At 44.2% G+C, this 22,982-nt stretch overlaps 1 protein-coding gene across 9 annotated transcripts in view; it reads right to left on the reverse strand.

Moving 5' to 3' along the window:
- Positions 1 to 22,982, reverse strand: part of ADD1 (adducin 1 (alpha)) — a 45,269-nt gene that overhangs the window by 13,360 nt on the left and 8,927 nt on the right. For all 9 annotated transcript variants that reach the window (XM_014533470.1, XM_005886430.2, XM_005886429.2 and 6 more), the window contains exons 2-9: positions 19,172 to 19,386; positions 15,692 to 15,854; positions 10,864 to 11,015; positions 7,150 to 7,230; positions 6,535 to 6,684; positions 4,341 to 4,484; positions 4,142 to 4,240; positions 3,055 to 3,231 (exon numbers count right to left, since the gene is read on the reverse strand). In XM_014533470.1, coding sequence (XP_014388956.1) covers positions 3,055 to 3,231; positions 4,142 to 4,240; positions 4,341 to 4,484; positions 6,535 to 6,684; positions 7,150 to 7,230; positions 10,864 to 11,015; positions 15,692 to 15,854; positions 19,172 to 19,366 — 1,161 coding nt within the window. In that variant the 5' untranslated portion in view covers positions 19,367 to 19,386. The remainder of the gene's footprint in view (positions 1 to 3,054; positions 3,232 to 4,141; positions 4,241 to 4,340; positions 4,485 to 6,534; positions 6,685 to 7,149; positions 7,231 to 10,863; positions 11,016 to 15,691; positions 15,855 to 19,171; positions 19,387 to 22,982) is intronic.

Consider the following 22,982-nt stretch of genomic DNA (forward strand, 5'->3'; position numbering starts at 1 on the left):
TGGCAAAGTGATAGGATGCGTTAGATGAGTGTGGTGCCCATCCTGACTCTCTGTGCATTACGGTCTGAGGAAGCAAGCTGCCATGGCCACCACAGATGGAAGAAAATGGACTCTGACCACCACCTGAGAGCCTGGCAGGGGGGCCTCCCCCCGCTGAGCCTGCCAAGAACCCGGCCCAGCTGACCCCTGACTGCTGGCAGCCTGTGAGCTCAGCTGCCCCTGCACTGCGGACCCACAGCCTCGCATCTGGACCAAGTCCTTCCCGGCCGCTTCACGGGGAGCCAGAGCGTTGGGGCTGCAAGGAGTGCAGGGTGGTCACGAGGCGGGCCTGCGCCGCTGGCCGATACGCCAGAAACATGCACTTCCTCAGTCCAGGGATTCCCCTCCCTGTGGGTGCTGCTTCCCTGTGCGGGGCCACCTTCATTACCAACCATCCTTTAACACGTTAAGAAAAGGACGGCAGTAATCCCTGCGCTGCTGCTGCCTCCTCATCAGTCCTTGGGAAGAGGCGATGCACTGCCATTTCCCGCTCAGAGATGCTCACGCTCGGCTGAGGCTAATACGATGACTCAGCCAGGAAGACGGTCTTCGGAGGAACACCGTGCTTACTCATTCACACGTCCTCTTGCTCGGACAGCCAGGACGGAGGAATCTCCAGGCCTCGGGATAAACCACCAGGCCTCCACACAATTCTACCCTCCCAGCATGTGGGTTTGGTCTTTATTCTTCCCTTTAAATGCCGTGAAACCAAAATTAGAGGCAATACACAGACCTCAGACCTATTATATGGCTTAGTTAAAAATATGGATTCCTGCCTGGCTGGTGTGGCTCAGTGACTGAGCATCGACCCACGCACCAGGAGGTCACCAGTTCGATTCCCAGTCAGGACACATGCCTGGGTTGTGGGCTTGATCCCTAGTCGGGGGCGTGCAGAAGCAGCTGATCAATGTTGATGCTTCTCTCTCATCGATGTTTCTACCTCTCTCCCTAAAGTCAATAAAAACATTTAAGAAAAAAAAATGGATTCCTTTCTTCCTTGAGAAACTGGCACTGTATCTTGATTTTGTGGGATTTAGCATTTCTTCTGTGTGTGCTGAAATGAACTCACAGTGTGAGGATCTCTAGCTGCTCTCTAACCTATTCAATGACTCGCAAACATACGACTGATGAGGATGCTAACTGAATCCTGGACTGTGATCAGTGGTCGCTGTCCAGTTTATTTCTTATAAAGCACAGGGCCTGCTACTATCAGAAACAGTCACAGATCCGCCCATAAGAAGCCACTGAAAGCCTTGCGGTGCTGAATGGTCCACAGCTCATCCTCTCATCCTCTAGCTTCCTCCCCTATCAAATCAGAGTTACTGCCCAATGTAGATTTTCTTCTCCATTTTCCAGAATGTACCGAGTGCACAAGATGGGTGGCTGCTGTTCTTCATTCTTGTCCTCTCTCCTGCTCTCCACTTACTTTTAGGCACAAGAGAGTGAAACGTCCAAGTGTTTGCCAGGAGGAGAGAAGGGCGATAGGACTGGGCCACCCCAGCCCCGGGGGGTGTCTGACTCCGATGCTGCCACCTGGGCCACCGCTGCCCCGCGCTCCAGCCCTCTCCAGCTGCCTTTCCTGAGGCTGCGCACCCCTGGTCTCCGCCTGACTCCAACATCCTTCCATCTCCTCGGTGAGCGGTTCCATCCTGCTTCCCTGACCAACCCTGGCCCATGCGTCTCTGCCTGCAGCTCTCGGCGTGCTGCCAGGGCGCAGAGCGCAGTGCTGGGCTGCACCTCCCTGACTAGGGCAAGAGCCGTGTCCTGTTCATGGCTACAGGCTTAAGAGCAGATGGTCAGTTAGTGCAAACCATCTTCACCAAGCACTGAATTCAGAAGTTAAGGAAGACTCTGCCCACTGCTCCCTCACTGACCAAACCCACTCTTGTGGACACAGCCCCTGGGCACACCCTGAATCAGATCCATGAATTCTTTGTTTTCCAAAATCTTCAGGAAAGGTAACCCTCTTGCAGCCACCCGTCCCATCTGCAGCCTCTTCCAAAGGTCAGACCGTCTTAAGTGAGGCTGCACGGTGTCCCAGTGGGGCCGGTGCCGCCCTCCAGAGCAGCCACACCCACACAAGGACTGTAGCCCTTCCCAGCGCCCCTTGTCCCACACGGCAGGACAGGTCCTCATGCCCACCAGTAGGAAGGGCATCTGAGAGGTGACAGTGCAGCATGAAAGGGCCCCTCAGAGCCATCTGCCTTACAATGTGGCGGCTCCGACCCTACAGACTTGTTCTGAGTAATTACAGACCGTGTCAAAGGCAGAGGCGGACCTGGAGGCACGTTCCCATCCCCACGGCTCTCTTCAGTGCTGCTGCAGCCTCTGCCGTGATGCCCACCTTCGCCCAGCTCAGCCTGTCGCGTTTCTACCTGTCCTTTGAGGTCATTTCCAAGTGCCATCTTCTACCTAAAGTGTTCTCCCTGATCTGTGAAAAAGGATGAAGGCCCTCACTGAAACCCCACATACTAGTGGACCACATCCTGCCATGTCCACGCAGAACCCCTATCACACCAGAGCACCCCCCGCCCCTGCCCCATTGCGTCTGGGCTCAGGCCCCTGCAGTCAGGGCGAGTCACACAGTGAATCAGCAGCAAATGTCTGTGGAACAGTAATTGGCCTCCAAACAGCTAGAACTTCCTGTTAACACCAACAACAAAAATCCTTGCCGCCTGCTTTCAAAGCCCCCTGCAGAGCGTGAGTGTGGGAGGAAGGCGCGGAGCCGCCCTCCGCCCAGAGCTGGTTACCCAGCAGCCTGCAGTAGAGCAGGCCGTGTCCGTGCTTCTGTCCCCACGGGGCCCCAACAAGATTATCTTTAAAAAACAAAGAAGTTCTCACTCTACTTTACGGTGATTTAGCTTAGACGTGCTGCTGGGTGATTCTTCAGGAGCAAGCGCTCAGATGCTGCATGAGGACAGCAACTCCACAACACTACCTCACTGGTGCCCAATCACCCACACACCTGAGCTTTAGAAGGACACCATTATCACGCAGTGGTAGCCACGTCCTTACCAGGTTATCCAGCATCCGCATGAGGGCTTCAAACTCCTGCTCACCGATCAGCCACTTGGGAGGCGAGGCGGTGCTCTCCCCTGCCGGGGCCCCCGGGGAACGGGATTTGGCTTTGTACTTCCCCGGATCCAGGAGGACTAAGTTGTCTGGCCCTCCTGCACTGGCCAGAGTTCGAACCTTTTCAAAACAAGCAAACATTACAGTCTGAGCTCCTTACTGAGAGCACAGGTGACTGTGGGAAATCACGTACACAGAAATGTCAAACCCCTAAGTGTAAGAATGAGAGATGTAGAATGGACAGTGATAGACTAATCACGTTATGTTCAGCCCTGGCCGGGTAGCTCAGTAGGTTAGAGCATCACCTCGATACACCAAGGTGGTGGGTTCTATTCCCAGTCAGGGCACATACAAGAATCAGCCAACGAATACATAAATAAGTGGAACAACAAGTCCACCTCTCTCTCTCTCTCTCTCTCTCTCTCTCTCACACACACACACACACACACACACACAAAATCAATAAATATTTTAAATGAATACATAAACCCATAATAAATTTTTAAAAACAAGGTTATTTTCAGAAGTTTTTCTTTAGCCTGAAAAAAATACTGTGCCCACCTACTTGGAGGAGAAATGTAAAATACTTCTCAAGAGCATAAGCAGCAGAATGGGGAGGAAGGCATGGCTGCACAGACGAGGTCAGGAGAACAAACTTGGGGCTGGGCAGCACTTGCCACCGAGTGGCATAAGTGGCACTTACGGCCGTGAGACTGTGGCAAGTTTCTAGCTCTCTGCACCTGTTTTTTCAGAAGGAATGCCACGAGGGTCAAATGAATCCCATGTAATAACATATGTAACGCACCTGATACAGGAGTTGGCACACACTGTATCCACAGTACTCCATAAATAAAAAGAAACTACCATTTGCCAAACTAAATCAGTGAAATGCCATCTGCCCTGTTCGATTTCCAAATCCGTGAGCTCAGAGTTGGCAGAGACTGCTCCAGGACTCCCCCTGCCAACCAGCATCAGAGGTTCTGGGAGCCTGCAAACCCGAGACCCCCCGCAGACGGCACGCAGCACCGACCTGGATCTCACATGCAACCACGAGGTTGTGGATGTAGTAGAAGGCCTCCTCGACGCTCTCTCCGACCGACACCAGCCCGTGGTTCCGGAGGATGAGGACCTGAGAGGAACACGAGAGCTCCATGGAGCTAAAGACACTGATGCTTTCTCTCTCTCCTCTTCGCTCCATAATTTAAATGCCAGGTTACATGCCTACTGACCTTGCTTTTAGGACCCAAATTTTTCTGGATTAAAACCTTTTCCTCTTCATCAACCAAAATCCCATGGTAATCATGATAAGCCACCTCTCCAAGGGAAAGTGCCTCCGGGGAGATGGGTAAGAGCCCACATTTCATCGCAGAGACCTGGAGAACAAGCAGTCACACTGAGCGAAAGCCCTCGCTGACTGGTGATAGGGTAAAGTCTTTCCTCGAAGAAATACAAAAGGGGAACAGAGTTAACTTTGTTCTCTTCTCAGAAGTAAATGAACCCATGAGCTTAAAAAAAATTACTCTGGGCCTTAGTGCAATGCACAGTTAGAAATGCAGACTCTCACTAAGCTGGGAGAGCCCAAGAGGAAGCCCACATCTTTCTGGATTTCTCCACACTGATGCTAAATGCTCTGTGAGCTCAGACTTGATGACAAGTGAGCCCCGGATCTATGAGGACAGGCAACGGCCTCCTCTGAATGCACCAGAGAGCATGGCAAGTGCTCTAAGGCTGTGTGCACAGGTTAGACTGCAGGTGGGACCAAAACACCTGAAAATCAGATCAAAGCAAATTTGTAAAAGTTGAGGATAATTATACTATACAATTTCTTTACATTTATTTAGGTAAAAAAAAAAAAAAAAATCTAAACCCTGCAGGTGTTGCTCAGTGGTTAAGCATCAACCTATGAATCAGGAGGTGGTTGTTCAATTCCTGGTCAGCACATGGCTGCGTTGTGGGCTCAATGCCCAGCAGGGGGCGTGCAGGAGGCAGCTGATCAATGATTCTCGTCATTGATGTTTCTATCTCTCCCTCTCCCTTCCTCTCTAAAACCAATAAAAATATGTAAAAAAGACAATACCACAAAAAAGGCAATATAATATTTAATTCCTTTCACAGTATCAGCTTTAAGAAATTTCCTTACCTACAAGAAGAAATTTCCTTACAAAGTAAACTTTTGATAGTTTTTGAAACAAATTACATGGTAGCTGCTTATAGCCATATTCTCAAAGATACCTCTCCAATGGTTCTTCGGTTTTAAGAAAAAATCACATCCTTCAGAGAATGATATACTTAATAAAACTGATGTTGACATAAAGAACCACATATTCAAAGTAAAATAAACCAGGTCACTCACTCACCTAAACAAACCAACATGCATGACATTAAAACATCAAGAGATTAAAAATCAAGCCCTAGCCAGTTTGGCTCAGCATCAGCCCTCGGACTGAAGGGTCCCAGGTTAGATTCTGGTCAAGGGCATGTACCTCGGTTGCAGGCTGGATCCTCCTGCGCCAAGGGGGAGGAGGGGGGAGAAGGGGCATGCAGGAGGCAACCAATCAATGTTTCTCTCTCTGTGTCTCTCCCCCTCCCTTCCACTCTCTCTAAAAATCAATGGAAAAATATCCTCAGGTGAGGATGAACAAAAATAAAAAATAAATTTAAAAAAGATATTAAAATTCGGCATTACTGAATCAATTAGATCATCTATTGTACAAACAGGCCCATGAAGTCACTAAAGTATGAGACTGGTGATAAAAAGCCAATTCTAGACAGTGTTTCGTTTTCACACGACTGTCCCTGCAACTGGAACGCTCATTTTCAATCCGAGAGGTCTGGGCTTTGTCAGGGTGACCCATGCACACAGCAGGACACAGCTGGGTGATGGGCTGGGCAGGCCTCTGGGGGGCTGTGGGCTTGGAGGCCTGCTCTCCACAGCCGGCACAACTGTGCCCTCCTGCCCCAACTGCCTGCCTTCTTCTGACTTCCCCAGTCATGATGCAGCCTGGGTTCCGGGGGCTCCTCCCCGACAGCCCATCAGCACCCTCCAGGCCCTCGAGTCCCACTAACCCTTTCCTGAGCCCACAGCACCCTTACTTACCACCCATACTGCCTTCCCTCTTCTCAAAGGCTCTGTAAGTTTACTGCTGTCCTTCTGCACTTCCCAACAGAGTTCAGCACACTGAAATCTGACCTCCACTGTCAACACGCTCTAACTTTCTAATATGGAAGTCTAATGGGCATTTTCAGACCCCTTAAAAGAAAAAAAGTATTTTAAGAAAGTCAAACTTAGTGAGTAAAAATATATTTTTAATCCAACTAAGTTAGGTCTAAGGACTTATTTGCAACAAGAGGCACTTCCAGGGAAATGTGCAGAGCCTCTCACTAAACAACTACAAACTGCAGGGGGAGCGCGAGGCCACTCACCGCAGCCCCTGCCGGCGTGTGAATGTGGACCACACACTTCACGTCCGGCCGCGCAGCATAGATCGCCGAGTGCAGCGTGAAGCCAGCTTGATTGACTCCTAGGTTAGTGCTTCCACGGTCTACAACATCTCCTTGCAGATTGATTTTCACCTGAAAATAAGAAAACAAAAATTATCAATGTCAAAAGGACTTCCAATTACCCTAACTAAAAATTATTTAAACCAAATGTTAGTGTTTATAACTACTTTTAAAGGTTTTTCTTTGAGTTAATTACACAAAACACTAGTTTCTCTTCTTCCTTAGGTTTTCTATGTCTAACACAGCCGTGGGCAAACTACGGCCCGCGGGCCGGATCCGGCCCGTTTGAAATGAATAAAACTAAAAAAAAAAAAGACCGTACCCTTTTATGTAATGATGTTTACTTTGAATTTATATTAGTTCACACAAACACTCCATCCATGCTTTTGTTCCGGCCCTCCGGTCCAGTTTAAGAACCCATTGTGGCCCTCGAGTCAAAAAGTTTGCCCACCCCTGGTCTAACAGGATTAGAAGGGGTTTAATTAAGTAACGTGACCTATACAGTCATGACGCCCAAGAGGGAAAGGACATTCTTACCAAACTGGATGCAGTCACTTCACTGTAGAGAAGCCCAAAAGGTACAATGAGGAAGTGTTCCTGCTCGGAGCTCACTCTGGTCTGTGGGGACATGACAGAGTTAGAGCAAAATTCAACTGAAATTATTTGTATCTCTTTGAGGCCACAAACTCACAGGCTTGTCGAACATCTACACAATATAGAGCTGTTACTGCAGTCATGTGTCACATACATGAAGTGCAGCTTGGTCACATTCATGGTAATTGACCAGTGGCATGCACAAAGACGGTCACTCCTCAGGTAATGATAATGAAAACTAAAGCTCACTTTCTAAAAGTCAAACAGATTTGTCTTTAGAACGCAAAACCTGCAGGACAACGAACAATCACAAAACCACACGCAGGAGAGCGCTGCCTTGCTGCCTGAGCACGCTCAGAGCCTCTGTTGGTGTACATTCCCTCAGATCGATGTTGGATGACTGAGCCATTTCCCACCTACCGTTTGACTCTAAAAATGTTTCATTATTGCCCTACCTGGCTTGGCTCAGTGGATAGAGAATCGGCCTGTAAACTGAAAGGTCCCAGGTTTGATTCTGGTCAAGAGCACGTACCTCGGTTGCAGGCTCCTCCCGGCCTGGGCCCTGATCGGGGCGCGTGCAGGAGGCAACCAATCAATGTGTTTCTCTCACATCGATATTTCTCTCTCTGTCTTTCCCTCTCTCTTCCACTCTCTCTAAAATCAATGGAAAAATATCCTCGAATGAGGATTAAAATAAAAAAGAGAAAGAAAAATAAATTAATTAAGATTTTTAAAAAATTATTATTATAGACAAGGCTATAGTAAATATATTTGTGTATCGTGTTTTCTTCTTTCACTTAGCTCCTTAACATTATTTCTAAGAGTGTGCTTAACAGATCTACATATTTTAGTGGGAAAATCTTATAATATACAATTTTCTGAGTCTGAAGCAAAGAGAAAGTGCTAAATACAGATGTAGAGTAAAAATGGGAAAAGAACATTTCAGTCACTTTTCTGGTCCCCGGTGGACTAGTGCTGGCTTTCCTGCATGTCCTCCCACACGACGAATGCCCCTTCTGTGTACAAGGAACAAACTCTAAGGTCACACATCTTCAGGTCACTCACTGAAAATCAGTATCTCTGGCAAAGACAGGCATCCCACCCAGAAGCACAGTGCACTGGTCACAAAGGTGGGCTCCACACCATCTTGGAGCTGAGCCAAGACGAATTAAGGGATGGAAAAACCCTGCATCAGCCAACTGCCACCAAGAGAGGAAACCCAGCCCTTATGCCAACTGGGCCACCCTGTCTCTTGACACTGAACGCTTCTTTAAATCCAATGCGATCTTAAAACAGATCTAATCCAGACAAGTGTCTCTAACCCTCTAACACCTGTTAGCATTTCTCAGTCTCTTTAGCAGAAAATCCCATGGTACTTGTTCAAAGAAAGGGCACAATGACTTGTTAGCACCTTTGATTACACTGATAAATACTGCTAATAGTTCTTTTCTGTTAAGCGTCTATATGATAACACCTAGATTGTAACAAAAAAGGATGCCATAAATAATTTAAAAACACAAACCTTCCTCCTCAAAGATTCTCTAGTTCACAAGATAAAGGAAATGTTCTGGTAACTTCAATTTAATTTTTACTCAGTATTTAGTCCCAAAGTCCCAAATAATTAAGGGGGGAGGGGAGACACAAGCAATTGAAGCAATTCAACCTTCTTTACATAGCATTCATAACAGGACTAGCGGTAAACATTTTTAAACTTCCAAATAATGAGACGATGTTATTAAAGCCAAGGATTACACTTCCTGTTATAGCTGTACCACTTCACATTACATCTCTACACGATGCCGGCCACTCTCACGCAGGCACAGGAACAGAGCTGGCAGCTGTGGAGGGCTAACTGGACCCACTGACCAACCATCAAAAGGCCCATGGAGTTCTGTGGGACAGTCTGACTGGGACAGACTTTCAGCTCAGCTGGGGGTTTCACGCAGTCGTTCATCCGAGAGTACGTGAGCGTCTACTCGGTGCCCAGCACAGTTCCTGCCCCTGGGCACACACAGCACAAGACACTCAGGGACTCCCTTCAAGGGGCTCATACAGACCGAGGGCAGGTGTGGACGACGGACACAAATGTAAAGTATGGCTGAGGTCACTGCTACGGGGAGAAGCGAAGAGGACGAGTTGGGGAGGGGTGACATTCTATAAACATGACAGTGTGGACACGACAGGATCAGGTTTGCATTTGGAAAGGTCACTTTAGGGCCACATGGAGAATAGAGGGGAGGGTAATTTGGTATCTCTGGCAAAGACCCGTATCTCATCCCAGAAACACAGTGCACTGGCGACAGAGGTGGGCTCCAGACCACCACCTCCAAGATGTAGCGTTCCTTAGAGTCCAGATCGGAGCTGAACTAAACACCACAGGTTGAGTCCACATGTAAAAAACATCTCCGTGTGTGTGTGTGTGTGTGTGTGTGTGTGTGTGTGTGTTGAGTAGGAAAAAAGGGCAAAACAATCTAAATGGCTGCTAACACTGTTGCCTCAGGGGAGAGAAGAGTAGTGGCAGTTACAACTCTTCTTTAGACATCGGTGTAAGGAACACTTGTTACTATAAGCAGGAACTATATTAGTAATTTAAAATATCCAATAAAAAAATAAATGAAAAAACAAAGATTGGAACAAGTTTAAAAATCAAAGGAAGGAAACAATTCAAAGAGGCTACCTCCACAAAACAGAAAAACAAACCAACACCGGACAGTGCACTGGGAAGCGAAGAAGGCAAGAAGGGAATGGAATACAGGCAGGAGGTCGCGTCTGGGCAGAGGCAGGGACACTGAAGCGGGGGTCAGGAGTAGAGAGTGGGTTCAGCAAGGAGTTCCCATCTTCTCTGTGACACCACAGGGTCACCTGCTGGGTGAAGGAGGTCAGGAATTTCAGAGAGGAAAGCACAGGAAACGTGAGGGAGCTTATGAGAGATGGCTGCCTACAGCTGCCAGGCAGTGGGGGGTCCCCTGGAGACCCGGTTGCAAATGTATGGAGATGGCCAGCGGCTCTGCTGGGAAGCTCTCTGCAGGCAGATCCGGCTGCTCAGGTCCAGGGAGGGAGCGGACGGTGTTGACAAAGGGCTCCTGAAACGATGGACCCTGAACCCCAGCTGGACAGCACGGGGAGCGATATGGGCAGACGGACTGGCTGTAGGAGGGAAGACCCACAGAGGCAGGGCTTGTTTCATTCAGTGATGGAACCCAAAGTGAGAACAACGCTTGGTACAGAACAATAAACGCTTACAGCAGACGCCCAGTAAATAATGATTGTCAGGATGAAGTGAAGAAAATAAAGGTCCTGGTAATGTCGAAAAATGGCTAAAACTAGAGAAGCTAAAGAAGTAAAATAAGAGATGGGAAGAAAATAGCTCCAGTCTTAGGTTTTTAGGCATAAAAAGATTTTTAAAACTGCCTGCATTTGGCAAACACTCATTTATGAAGTCAGCACGCAAGAGAGGAGTTCTAAAGAACCACTGTTCTCATCATTTTCATTCAAACTGGCGAGTCCTCAGATTATTGGACTCTGCCGTCAAAATCAGAGGAAGCTCTTCCAAGCTTGACTTCAGCTCAGTGGCTCCCCCTCCTCCCAAACAGAAGAGGTGGGACCAGACCCACGCCAGTCATTCATCATCCAGTTACTATCTCACCCAGTACTCACTGTGATATGATTGTAGATCAGCTGAGACCACCCGAAGAGATCGGCCAGTCTGTAAAATGCTGCCAGCTTACACCGCAGTAACTTCTCCCCTTTGTCATAGGCAATAGAATCAGATCCTCTAAGGTCGTTCACAGGAGTTACCATACCAAGACCTGAAATAAAGAAATACAAAGCACAAAGATTTAATATGTCTTTACAAAAGTAAATCAAATAATAACAGTTCTGAGATGTTAATCTTCCATACTACACCATAAAGTCAGTCTCAAAAACTCAAAGACAATTTCATAAAGACCGTATTCCCCAACATTAATACAATTAAGTTGAAATCAATTAACAAAAAGGTAGCAAAATAGGTAGGATGCAATAAAGCAAAGCTCAGAAGGAAAATTACAGTATTAAACATTTATTTTTAAAAACGGTTTTTTTTAATAATCTAGGTTTCTACCTTATGAAACTAGAAAGAGTAAATTAAATCCAAGATTAAAAGAAAATAGGAATAATAAAAGTAAAAGCAGATCTCAAACAGAAAAATAATAGAGTAAATCATTGTCTTGAGATTAAAAATGAAATAAAATCATGAAAACAAAATAAAATACGCCTCCAGACTCATCAACAAAACACAGCCACGATATCAATTACCAGTGTGAGGAAGTGGAGAGGGGCCATCACTACACATCTTTCAGACATTGAAAGAATAAAGGCCCTGGTTGGTGTGGTTCAGTTGGATGGGTGTCGCCCGGTGCACCAAAGGGTTACCGGTTGATTTCCAATCGGGGCGCATGCCTGGGTTTCAGGCTCAATCTCCAGCAGGGGCGGGCGTGTTGGAGGCAGCCAATTGATGTTTCTCCCTCATCAATGTTTCTATCTCTCTTTCCCTCTCCCTTCCTTTTTCTAAAATCAAAAACATTTTTAAAAAAATAAAAATAAAAAAGGATAAAGGGATAATATGAACAACTATGCCAGCAAATTTTTTAACTTAGATAAAATAGACAAATTGCTTACGAGACACAAGCTACCAAAGCTCACTCCGTAAGAAACAGATATTCTGAGTAGCCCTATTTCCAGGCCAAATGATTTCACTGTGAATTCTATCACACGTTTAAGAAATAATAATACCAGTTCTACACAAACTCTTCCAGAGCACTTTCCAACTGATTCTGCCTGGCCCAGCATTATCTTGACACCAAACCACACAAAGACATGACATTACAAGAAAAAGACAGACCAATACTTCTCATGAACATAGGACTAAAAATTACTTAACAAAAGTTTAGCAAATAAACCAGCAATACATGAAAAGAACACATATGACTAGGGGGAGTTATCTCAAGAATGCAAGGTTAGTTCAGCATTCAGAAACCAATCAATATAATTTACCATATCAAACTAAAGAGGAAAACCATGGAATCATTTTAGTAGATGCAGAACAAGCATGTCAACATCCATTCAGGATAAAGGCTCTCAGCAAATCAGAAACAGAAGGGAACATCCTCAACTCGATAGGAGCATCTGCACAGCGGGCCACTACCATCAGACCTCATGAGGAAAGGGTGAATGCTTTCCTAAGGTCAGGAACAAAACCGTGTTTTAGAAGATTTTTCAAAAGATGGTGGCAGTAGCAGTATAGTTTTTGAATCTTCTTAAATCTCTATCCCAACCCCACACAAAAACTAACTGGAGCAACTAGGGATAACAAAACCAAAACCCAAAGATGATTTCTACGACACACGAGGTAATGACAAAGTGAGCCCGTGAACCAGAAAATAGAAGGGGCAGGGTTGTCGCAGGCAGAGCGCATGTTGTCAGCATGGACCATGTGCCAAACCTGAGACTCCCAAAAGAACCAACAAGAACCCACCTGGGCCCTACCTGGTTTGAATCAGAGGATAGAGCATTGGACTGAGGACTAAAGGGATCAGGGTTCGATTGTGGTCAAGGGCACATACCTACCTTGCAGGCTTGTCCCCCTGCCCTGGTCAGGGTGCGTGCAGGAGGCAACCAATCAATGTGTCTCTCTCGCATCAATGTTTCTCTCATTGTTTCTCCCCGTCCCTTCAACTTTTTCTAAAAATCACTGGGAAATATCCTCAATAAATAAATAAATAAATAATAAAAGAACTCATTAGGAAGCTCAGAGGGCCAGGTTCAGAAGGGCAGCTGAAATCAGAAGGAGCTCCGCACACTTTAGTCCACACTATCCACAACTGTCTTTCAGGAAAGTCTCACACTAAGAAATTTGTAGAAATCAAAACCCAAACTGAGCACCACAGACCATCAAGAAAAGAGAAGAAAAGGAAAACAAGGTCCCGATAAAAGCACTGGAGGGAGCAGAACCAGATTTCATTCAATCAGCTGCCATTTTTCAGCACTTCACAAACACAAAACAAGAGGGAGCTCTAGAGCCATGACTTTGGAAAAACTTTCCTGAAAACTAATTTCATGTAAAAACAAACAAAAAAATAGCATGCCCACACCATACAAAAATTACTATACAAAAAAGGGCAGAATCACATCCCTACAGACAACAAGACCACACAAGAAGACACGTCCACAAAACAGATGAAAATGATAACCTATTATTTCATAACAAGGTAGAGAAAGGCATTAATAACGAAAGTGAAAAAAACAACATTTAATACAATTAGGAAAATAAATAAATAAATAATAATTTTAAAAATAATTTGCTAAACAAAAAGTTGGAGAAAAATTAAAAATATTTTTTTTTAATCAAGGAAATGAAAGGGATAAAAAGGATTTGAGGAAAAGGACAATTATAGAAGACAAACCAAGAAAATCCACTATGCACATAACAAAAGCAAAGCAACAAAATACATACTAAACACCAATTCAAGAAAATATAGCTAAAATAGCGCTGGCCAGTATCACTCAGAGATTAGAGCATCAGCCCTTGCACTGAAGGGTCATGGATTCGATTCCTGGTCAAGGGCAAGTACCTGGGTTCAGGTTTGATCCCTGTTTCAGCCGGGGCTTGTGCAGGAAGTAACCAATCCTGTGGGTTGTGGGCTCGATCCCCAGCAGGGGGCATGCAGGAGGCAGCTGATCGATGTGGATGAATTGATGTTTCTCTCTCCCTCTCCCACCCTCTCTCTTTAAAAATCAATAAAAACAGCCCTACCCAGTTTGGCTCGGTGGATAGAGCATCGGCCTGCAGACTGAGGGGTCCTAGGTTCGATTCCGGTCAAGGGCACATACCCGAGTTGCGACTCGATCCCCAGTGGGGGGGCCTGCGGGTGGCAGCCAATTAATGATGCTCTCTCATCGTTGACGTTTCTATCTCTTTCTCCCTCCTTTAAAAATCAATAAAAACAGCCCTACCCAGTTTGGCTCGGTGGATAGAGCATCGGCCTGCAGACTGAGGGGTCCTAGGTTCGATTCCGGTCAAGGGCACATACCCGAGTTGCGACTCGATCCCCAGTGGGGGGGCCTGCGGGTGGCAGCCAATTAATGATGCTCTCTCATCGTTGACGTTTCTATCTCTTTCTCCCTCTTCCTTCCTCTCTTAAATCAATAAAAATATATTTTAAATAAATAAATAAAAATCAATAAAAACATATTTTTTTTTAAAAGAGGTTAATAGTGAAGAGGGTGGCTGACTGGTAAATCTGTTTATACTTGTGTGGTGGTTATAAAGGTGTTCATCTTAAAGTCACGTGTGAGTTATACATCATTTGTTCTATGCCATCTATATATGTTATACTTTACAAAAATGGTTAAAATTTGTTTCTAAGTTTAGATTTCTTTCTCCCTTTCTTTTTGTGGTATGACATTCTTAAAATAAAATTTCCTTTACCTCTGATTAGAAGACAATATGCAAGTAACTATATAACATTATTCTTTTCTTATCGAATTCATATGAAATGTCACTGGACTCCATTAAGAATCCCTATGAAAACCTTACTTAATACTATTTGACCTCAAGAGGGAGGTTTGAGGTAGCAAATTAAATGTCTCTAGAAGTTAGTGAGATATGACTCTGGTGAATGTCAGTCCACCTCTAAGAACACCATGGAACAGACAGGTAACAGCAAATGCCAGGCGACCTAACGGAAACCAAGACCTGGTGCTGGTCACTCAGAAGCAGACCATCCACTAGACCCACCAGAGCCTGACCCAGGCTCAGTACACAGGGGTCACATTAGCTGATGCTCCAGTGACCCTGGGCTCCACCTTTGACAACTAATCATTCTTTGCTCACATTCTCACATGCACCCAATAAATCCAACATTTTCCCTCTGGCTTTCTGTTGGAATTCTTCTGTTTCTCACTTATTTGCAAGCAGCAGTGAGGAATGGTGGGTAAGAAACGTTGGCCTGACTGAAATGAGTTCAGGCAAAATCAATGTGCTATCTATAACCATTATTTCTGCTCAGCTTAATTCACACAGGGTCTGAAAAGCCACATAAAAAGTCATGTGGCCCAGCTGGTGTGGCTCACTGGTTAAGTGTCGACTTATGAACTATGAACCAGGAGTTCGATTCCAGGTTGCAGGCTCGATCCCCAGTAGGGGGGCGTACAAGAGACAGTCAATCAATGATTCTCTCTCATCATTGATGTTTCTATCTCCCTCTCCCTTCCTCTCTGAAATCTATCTATCGATCTATGTATATATAAAATTCATCTGCCTGAAAAATAAGTCTCACTGGCTCATAAAAAAGGGAGCCCTCTACATTCAAGACATTTTCAGGCTTACAGCCTATTTTTTACTAAAACACATTAATTTTCAAAAAACTCCATTCTATATATTACATGTATTTCAGGAAATTTTTCCTGGGAAATGACAGCACGTACAGAGTCAGGAGGTACTCACTCATGTTCAAGGCAGCCATTCCTCCTTGTGGGGCCGCCGGGTAGACACTCGGAGCGTTTGTGGTCATAAAATCTGCAATCTGCTGTAATGCCAGGAGGCCGGTGGGGTTTTTCCCCTTCTTAAACTGTTCCTGTATCATTGATTCCAACTCTTCACAGAAAGCCTAGGAAACGGTAAATTCCAACAGTGAGACACCATTTCCTTTGTGTTTCTGGAGAAGGCAAGGGTAACTTTCACGCAGACTGAGTTGCTGTTTGTTTTCATCCAGTCCTAGGAAGGTGGGTGGACACTCTCATATATAACTACTTGAAGCACAAATTGGTACATTCTTTCTGGAAGGAATTTAACAATATAAAAGCTTAAACATTTGAGCAGGCATCCATCCTATTCCTAGGAATCCTTCCTAAGGAAATACCTAGGGATGTGCTCAAGATTTATCTGTAAGGACGTTCACCGCAGCAGTACCGACAGAAGGCAAAACAGGTGTGTCCACAGGTGAAAGTGCAGAAGACTAATGAGATACACGGACCCACCTGACCAGCAGCCGCCAACCTTTCGGACCTCACGGACCACAGTTGGCAACCGCTGCACCTGACAATGGAATGCTATGCACTTTCAACATGAAAGACCAAGTAAATGGCATAAATGTACTCTTGACATATATTTGAGTTAAAAGGTTATAAAGCAACACAACCAGTTCGTTTAAGAGCAGATGCATATGGAAACGTAGAAAGACTAAAAGTAATACATCAAAATGCTCACTGTAATTCTGTGACAGAATCACTAGTAATTTTCATGTTCTACTTTACGCTTCTCAGTATTTTCTTCATAATACAGTTTTTAAATTACTTTAAAGTTAAAAAAGAAATCCTAAAATACTCATCCTTTATAAAATAATCCTAAATTAGGCAGAAAGGTTAATATGTTGGGTTGATGGAAATTTTAACATGAAGTCACTACTGAAATACACATAATTTATAATTTCCCCAAAAATTATTAAAATAATTTTCACATATCCTATAAAGAAATAAATATTGTCAAATAATTATAAATAATATTTAATGTGAAAGTGTGAGTTCACTGATTATCCAGACCCGATTATAAGCACTCCAAGGGCTGCTGTACGGCTGGTTCTATGTTAACCTTACTTCTAGACTCTCACTGCTTGAGCTGAAAAGATAGGTTGCAAAGGGACAGACTAAGTACACCTGTCACTGGAGGGAAGCAAACAAAAGCAAATGCAGTGGCGTTAATTCAATGGCATAAAAGAATGCCAAGAGCCAGGAGCCCCTGCCTACCACACCATGCTACCTAATGCCACCCATCATACTCTGCGGTAGTCGAGGAGGGAGGGAAAAGCTGGCAGGGCCTTGGACTGCAAGGAAAAATATATCACCGACACATGGTTCTGGGGCCACCTTTGATGGCAATGCAGACTGCAGGGATACATAAAGACATGCACAGCTGTAGGTAAAGAGAGACACAGATGCCCTACTAAACCTCACCGAGTGTGCTGGGCACAGGGCATGCAAAAGCTGAGTTCAACAGCTCCCTGCCCTCATGGGCCCTCAATCTGAAAAACCAATCTATGTCCATGGTTTTCAAATCCACATACAGCTCTAAGGGAAGCTCAATTCAACATACACTACAACATGTGCTACACACACTACACTCTGCACTAGTCCTCTCTCTGCTCCAGGATCCCATGCTGCACTTAGACGGGACTGTAAGGGGACTTGGCTGTCCGCACAGTGCCTGACATACGAGGTGCTGGAAGTTTACTTTCTCCACTCTATCCCTAGTGATTTGTTGCTTTTATGTAGGAAAACTGTTCAAGCCAAAAGTCTAGATGTTAAACTGATTCTTTTTTCTTCTCATATCTTCCTCTTATTTATCCCACATTCAAAATAAGACTCAGATGAGCCTACCCTCTCCACCTCTACAGCAGCGCCTGACCCAAGCCACCGTCACCTCTTGCCTGGAAGACGGCTTTCTCCCTTGCCCCACAGGATGCTCCCTTCTCTACCCCGAAAGCAGACTGAGTTCTGTAGAAACTGAACCGCGTCTTTCCTGTCTGCAGCCCTCCAGTAACGAACGGCTGTGCTCTGAGTGCAAAACGAACCCCTGACCTGAGCTTCCCAGCCTTCCAGGACCTGCTCCCTCCTCCCTGTTCCTCCTAAGCTCACACACACTGGAGCCCACCAAGCTCGCCCAGGTGCTGGGAGTGCACATTTGCCCCTCCCTCAACCTGGAATGGTCCTCCCCATGCCCCCGCACAGCAGTCAGCTCCTTCCCCTCTCCGAGTTAGATTCACCTTCCTCCCTCAGACAGGCTTGAAGAGGAAGAGAAAGGAAAAAGATAAAAAGTATGAACAATAAAATGGCAATAAATAAATATCTGTCAACAACTGAACCTAAATATCAAAATAAATGAACAAGGAATCCAATGAACAAAATAAACTGAATAAAATAGAACCAGCCAGAGGCCTAGCAACATGGAACAGACTGACGAATCTCAGAGGGAAGCGGGAGGGGACGAGGAGGGATTACATGCATTACCTACAGACATCGACAATAGGGTGGTAAAGGCCTGGGGCAGGACAGAACCAGGTGGAGGGGGACCATGGGGAGGGTGGGTAGAAGGGGGGACATCTGTAATACTCTCAACAATAAAGATTTTTAAAAAAGAAAAAAAAGGCCTGTCCTAACCAAGTCATACACAACCTAGTCATCCAACTGTTCTGTTGGTTCCTTACTGCATATCTTCAACTAGAATGCAAACTTTGAGACTTCATCCAGGTGCTTACACAGGTGTTACATATATGTCAAAACTCATCAAGCCGGACTTAAGACCTGTGTACTTTACATTACACCTCAGTAATATGTGAATAACAACCACCAAACAAATAAATCAAGTTAGAGGCCAATTCCTTGAACAGCACATGAGATAATAAACATGAATAAAAAAGTCAGTGACTATCTGCCAATGGCATCCCACAACATGAAGATAGTAAAGTAAGAACAGATGAGCAGAAGGCGGTCCACAGGGCAGCAGCGTCCCCATGAGGGAAGATAAAAACAGCTCCTCTACCTAAAGATGCAAACAGAAGACACTTTGTTGGGGTGACTGTAGTTCAAAAGCCGATCAATCAGTAAATCAGGCACTGCCGAGGCCTACCATGGGCCCGGCCCCCAGCTAGGTATTATGGAGGAAACAGTCCTTTTTAAAAGGTGCCATAAATAAAGACTGAGAAGCAGTGAGAGTAAAAAGGAGAAATAAACACCTGCTACCCTTTATGACACTGAAGATTTCCCCCTGTTGTCTGATAACTTGAACTAAACGGAGTTCTCTCAGCAGCAATACATACATGGAGGCGCTGATTGCCTGTGTTAAGACAACCTGACTATGACACACACAACAGCGCACCGGAGGGCAGCACTGGAGAAGGAAGAAGATACTTGGAGAAGCAGCTGCTCTTACAGGACTCTGCAGAATCATGGACACTCTCTTCTTCTGCTCCATCATGTTGAAGTCCTGGCGAAGGTCAGGTGCCATGTTCCTCTCTCGCAGGTATTCTGGATTATTCTCATCCACCCTGTCGAAGTACCTCTCTTTGTGAGGGGCTGTGGTCGGGGGTGGTGAGGTCACCACTGCAGCCTGAGTATCACCATTCATTGCACAATCTTTCTAGGTTCCTACAGAATAAAAATGAAAGAAAGTATTGTTTCTGAATCAATGTGCAACAGCATTTCACAATGAGCACGCCAGCCTGATAAATACATCTGCAGCGTGAGGACCTCTGACTGCCTGGCCATCGGAGCCATGACGTGGGAGGCTTCTTTGTGGCCCTGGCTGAGCAGCCATCTCCACCCTTGCACCAGCCAATGGCATTTCTTGTCCTTGCCATTGTTCTTCAGCAGACAACAGAACAATCTAACAAAGCTACTATGTCTTCTCACAACCTGAAGGACCAGATAGCAAAAATTTGACAAGACAGTTTAAAGTCAGGACATTATCCCACAACTTCATTTCTGGAGAAATTTGATTTATGTTATTTTTCTAAAAAAGTTTCAGTAGTGATTTTTCGAAAGATTCCCTAAATAGATCAATAAGGGAGAAGGCTGCTCACACATCTATGCACACAAATAAGAAATGACCCTCTTCAGCATCACCTTTTTGGTTCAATAGCAGGTACCGAAAATGTCAACATGCCCTACTTTGTGAATAAAACCTAAAAAATGCCCCAAAGGCACAAATTTAAGTCTGCTAATATGTGCCCAGCACCAAGAAGGTACTGACTTTACATTCTTTTTAACCCCAATCTTTTATTTGCAACTAGAGGCCCAGTGCATGAAATTCATGCAGGGTAGGGTCCCTAGCAGCTGCCAGCTGTCCGCCGGGGCCTCCCTTCCCCAGCTGGTGGCTGGGGCCTTCCTTCATTCTGCACTGCCCCCTGGTCAGCACCCATCATAGTGAGCGATCGAACTCCCGATGGGTTGAACTCCTGAGGGGACACTTTGCATATTAGGCTTTTATATATAGATAATGTTCAAAGATACTAAATTATGTTCATCTTTAACTACTAAATCTCTAAACCAAGCATGTCAAACTAAAAGGTTAACAAGGGCCAAATAAACAAGGTTTAAGTTTATGTGGGCCACAAAAACACAAAAGCTTCAATTTTCATAGAAACGTACGTTTATTTTGATAGAGACATGCTGAATTCAAAGGGCTGAAATAAATGAGTCATCGTTAACATAAGATAATAGAACAATTTAATAAATATTAATATTTTTCTTGAATATTAATTTACCAGACACTGAATAACTGCACAAATTAACAAGCGTAACACAAATAAAGAAAAAAAAATACTTTGTGGTACCAACAGCCAAAGAATCAATTTAAGAAAACTTTTTTTTTTAAAGAAAAAAATCAATTTGGACATTGCCCTTCTAAACCTAAGGATATGATAGAAATAACAGCAAGCTTAACGTAGCAGTATTTCAAGGACTGAAAGACAAAGCATGAAAATAACAGGGGACTAAAAGTCAACACAAAATAAAAGAACCGATGACCTAAAATGTAGTCTTTAAAAGTACTGTTCTCTAAATGCTTCCTTTAAAATTTTACTGTTGCCCTGACCAGTTTGGCTCAGTGGATAGAGCGTCGGCCTGCAGACTGAAGGGTCCCAGGTTCGATTCCGGTCAAGGGCATGTACCTTGGTTGCGGGCACATCCCCAGTGGGAGGTGTGCAGGAGGCAGCTGATCGATGTTTCTCTCTCATCGATGTTTCTAACTCTCTATCTCTCTCCCTTCCGCTCTGTAAAAAATCAATAAAATATATTTTAAAAAATAATAATAATAATAATAAAATTTTACTGTTTACTTTAACCTAGTTTGCTCTAAAAGAACAACCCAAGAACAAAACAATAATGGTTGTCTGACATTTCTCTAGAGGTAAGTGAAGCTGAACATTCTGAGCCAATGATAAAATGTTCTACAGTTTTGTTTTGTTTTAAAGACAAAAGGATATACAGTATATTAACTTCTCTATTACTAAATGAGTCCTGCACACCGCCCACTGGGGACTGAGCTTTCGAAACCCAGGCATTGCTATGACCAGGACATTTTAAGACATTTCATCAGTAAATAGGAACACAGAAACACTTAAGAAGCAACCAGAGCTGGTTCCTGGTTCCCAGAGCTGACTGGAAGAAAAGAAACTTTGTAAAACCAACATGCTAAAGATAAGGCAGAGACTGCTCCGTTTTTATTACAAATTGCTGTGTGAATGGGATAAGGTAGACTGCAAACCAGATATACATGTATTTCATTCCTTTAATAAGGAAGTCTATAAACTTAAAATACACATATTCTGAGCCCAATAATTAAAAATAAACATTTCCTGGCCAGGTGGCTCGGTTGATTGGAGCATCTTCCCGTACACCAAAAGGTTTTGGGTTTGATTCCCAGTCAGAGCACATACCCAGGTTGCAGGTTCCATCCCCAGTCGGGAGGCAACTGATCAATGTTTCTCTTTCGCTCTCTTTCTCCTTCTCCCTCTCCCCTTCTCTCTTAAATTAATTTTTTTTAATTTTTAAAAAAAATCCTCGGGCCCTAGCTGGTTTGGCTCAATGGATAGAGCGTCAGCCTGTGGACTGACAGGTCCCGGGTTCAATTCCAGTCAAGGGCACATGCCCTGTTTGCAGACTCGATCCCCAGGAGGAAGCGTGCAGGAGGCAGCCAATCAATTATTCTCTCTCATCATTGATGTTCCTATCTCTTCTTCTCCCTTCCTCTCTGAAATCAATAAAAATATATATATATTTTTAAATCCTCAGGTGAGGATTTTAAAAAAGAGGTTATCTCTGATAATCTCCTTTAGAAAAATAAATGAATAAATAAGTAAACAAAGAATTCCAGTTTTAAAGTACAAAGTCTATAGTACTTGGTTTTCTGTCAGTTATGGCTTCAGGTTTCACTAATTTAATTTTAAGAGTGTGTTAAGACAGCAAATTTTTCCTAGGAAGAACTCTACAAAAAATTATTACTTAATCCAATATTTTTTTATGGAAAAATACAGATTAAAAAAAAAATTCTCTAAATATGGGGCCAGGTGGGTACTTGAAATATGGGGGGACTTACTCTGTATAGTACATGATTGTCTAACCACTGTGTTGTACACCTCAAGCTAATACAGAATAATTGCAAACTGTAACTAAAAAAAAAGAAAGAAACCAGATTCAGGCTTTCAAAATAGGGTGAGGCAAAAGTAGGCTTACAGTTGTTTGTATGGAAAATAATACAATTAATAAATATTAAAACAAAAATAAACTCTGTTTTGAGTAATCACAACTCTAAACCTACATTTGCCCCACCCTGTATTTTCCCCACTTTGGGGTTATTTTAATATCTGAGTAGGTTTATTTTTTATCTGAAAAAACAATGGATTCCATATCTGGCTTAGGAACACTCTAATTAATAAATCTCAAAGAGCAACAGTTTTACTTTGTGCCATGCCAAATAACAAGATGAAATCCATCTGGAAATAAATGTTAAAAGTAGCTTTTTGTTTTGTTAAGAAAAAAAAGAATTCTGGAAACTTAATTTTTAAAATAGAAACAATCAATGTTTAATACACATATGACTTAACATAAATATTAAAATCTCAGTACCATATTATAAAACTAAAGATTCTTCATTACAATACATATGAGATTATATAACACTAGAGGCCCAGTGCACAAAAATTTGTGCACTCGGGGGGGTGGGGAGGGGGGTCCCCCAGCCC

Source organism: Myotis brandtii, unplaced genomic scaffold (genome assembly GCF_000412655.1).
Source record: "Myotis brandtii unplaced genomic scaffold, ASM41265v1 scaffold986, whole genome shotgun sequence".
Lineage (NCBI taxonomy): Eukaryota > Metazoa > Chordata > Mammalia > Chiroptera > Vespertilionidae > Myotis > Myotis brandtii.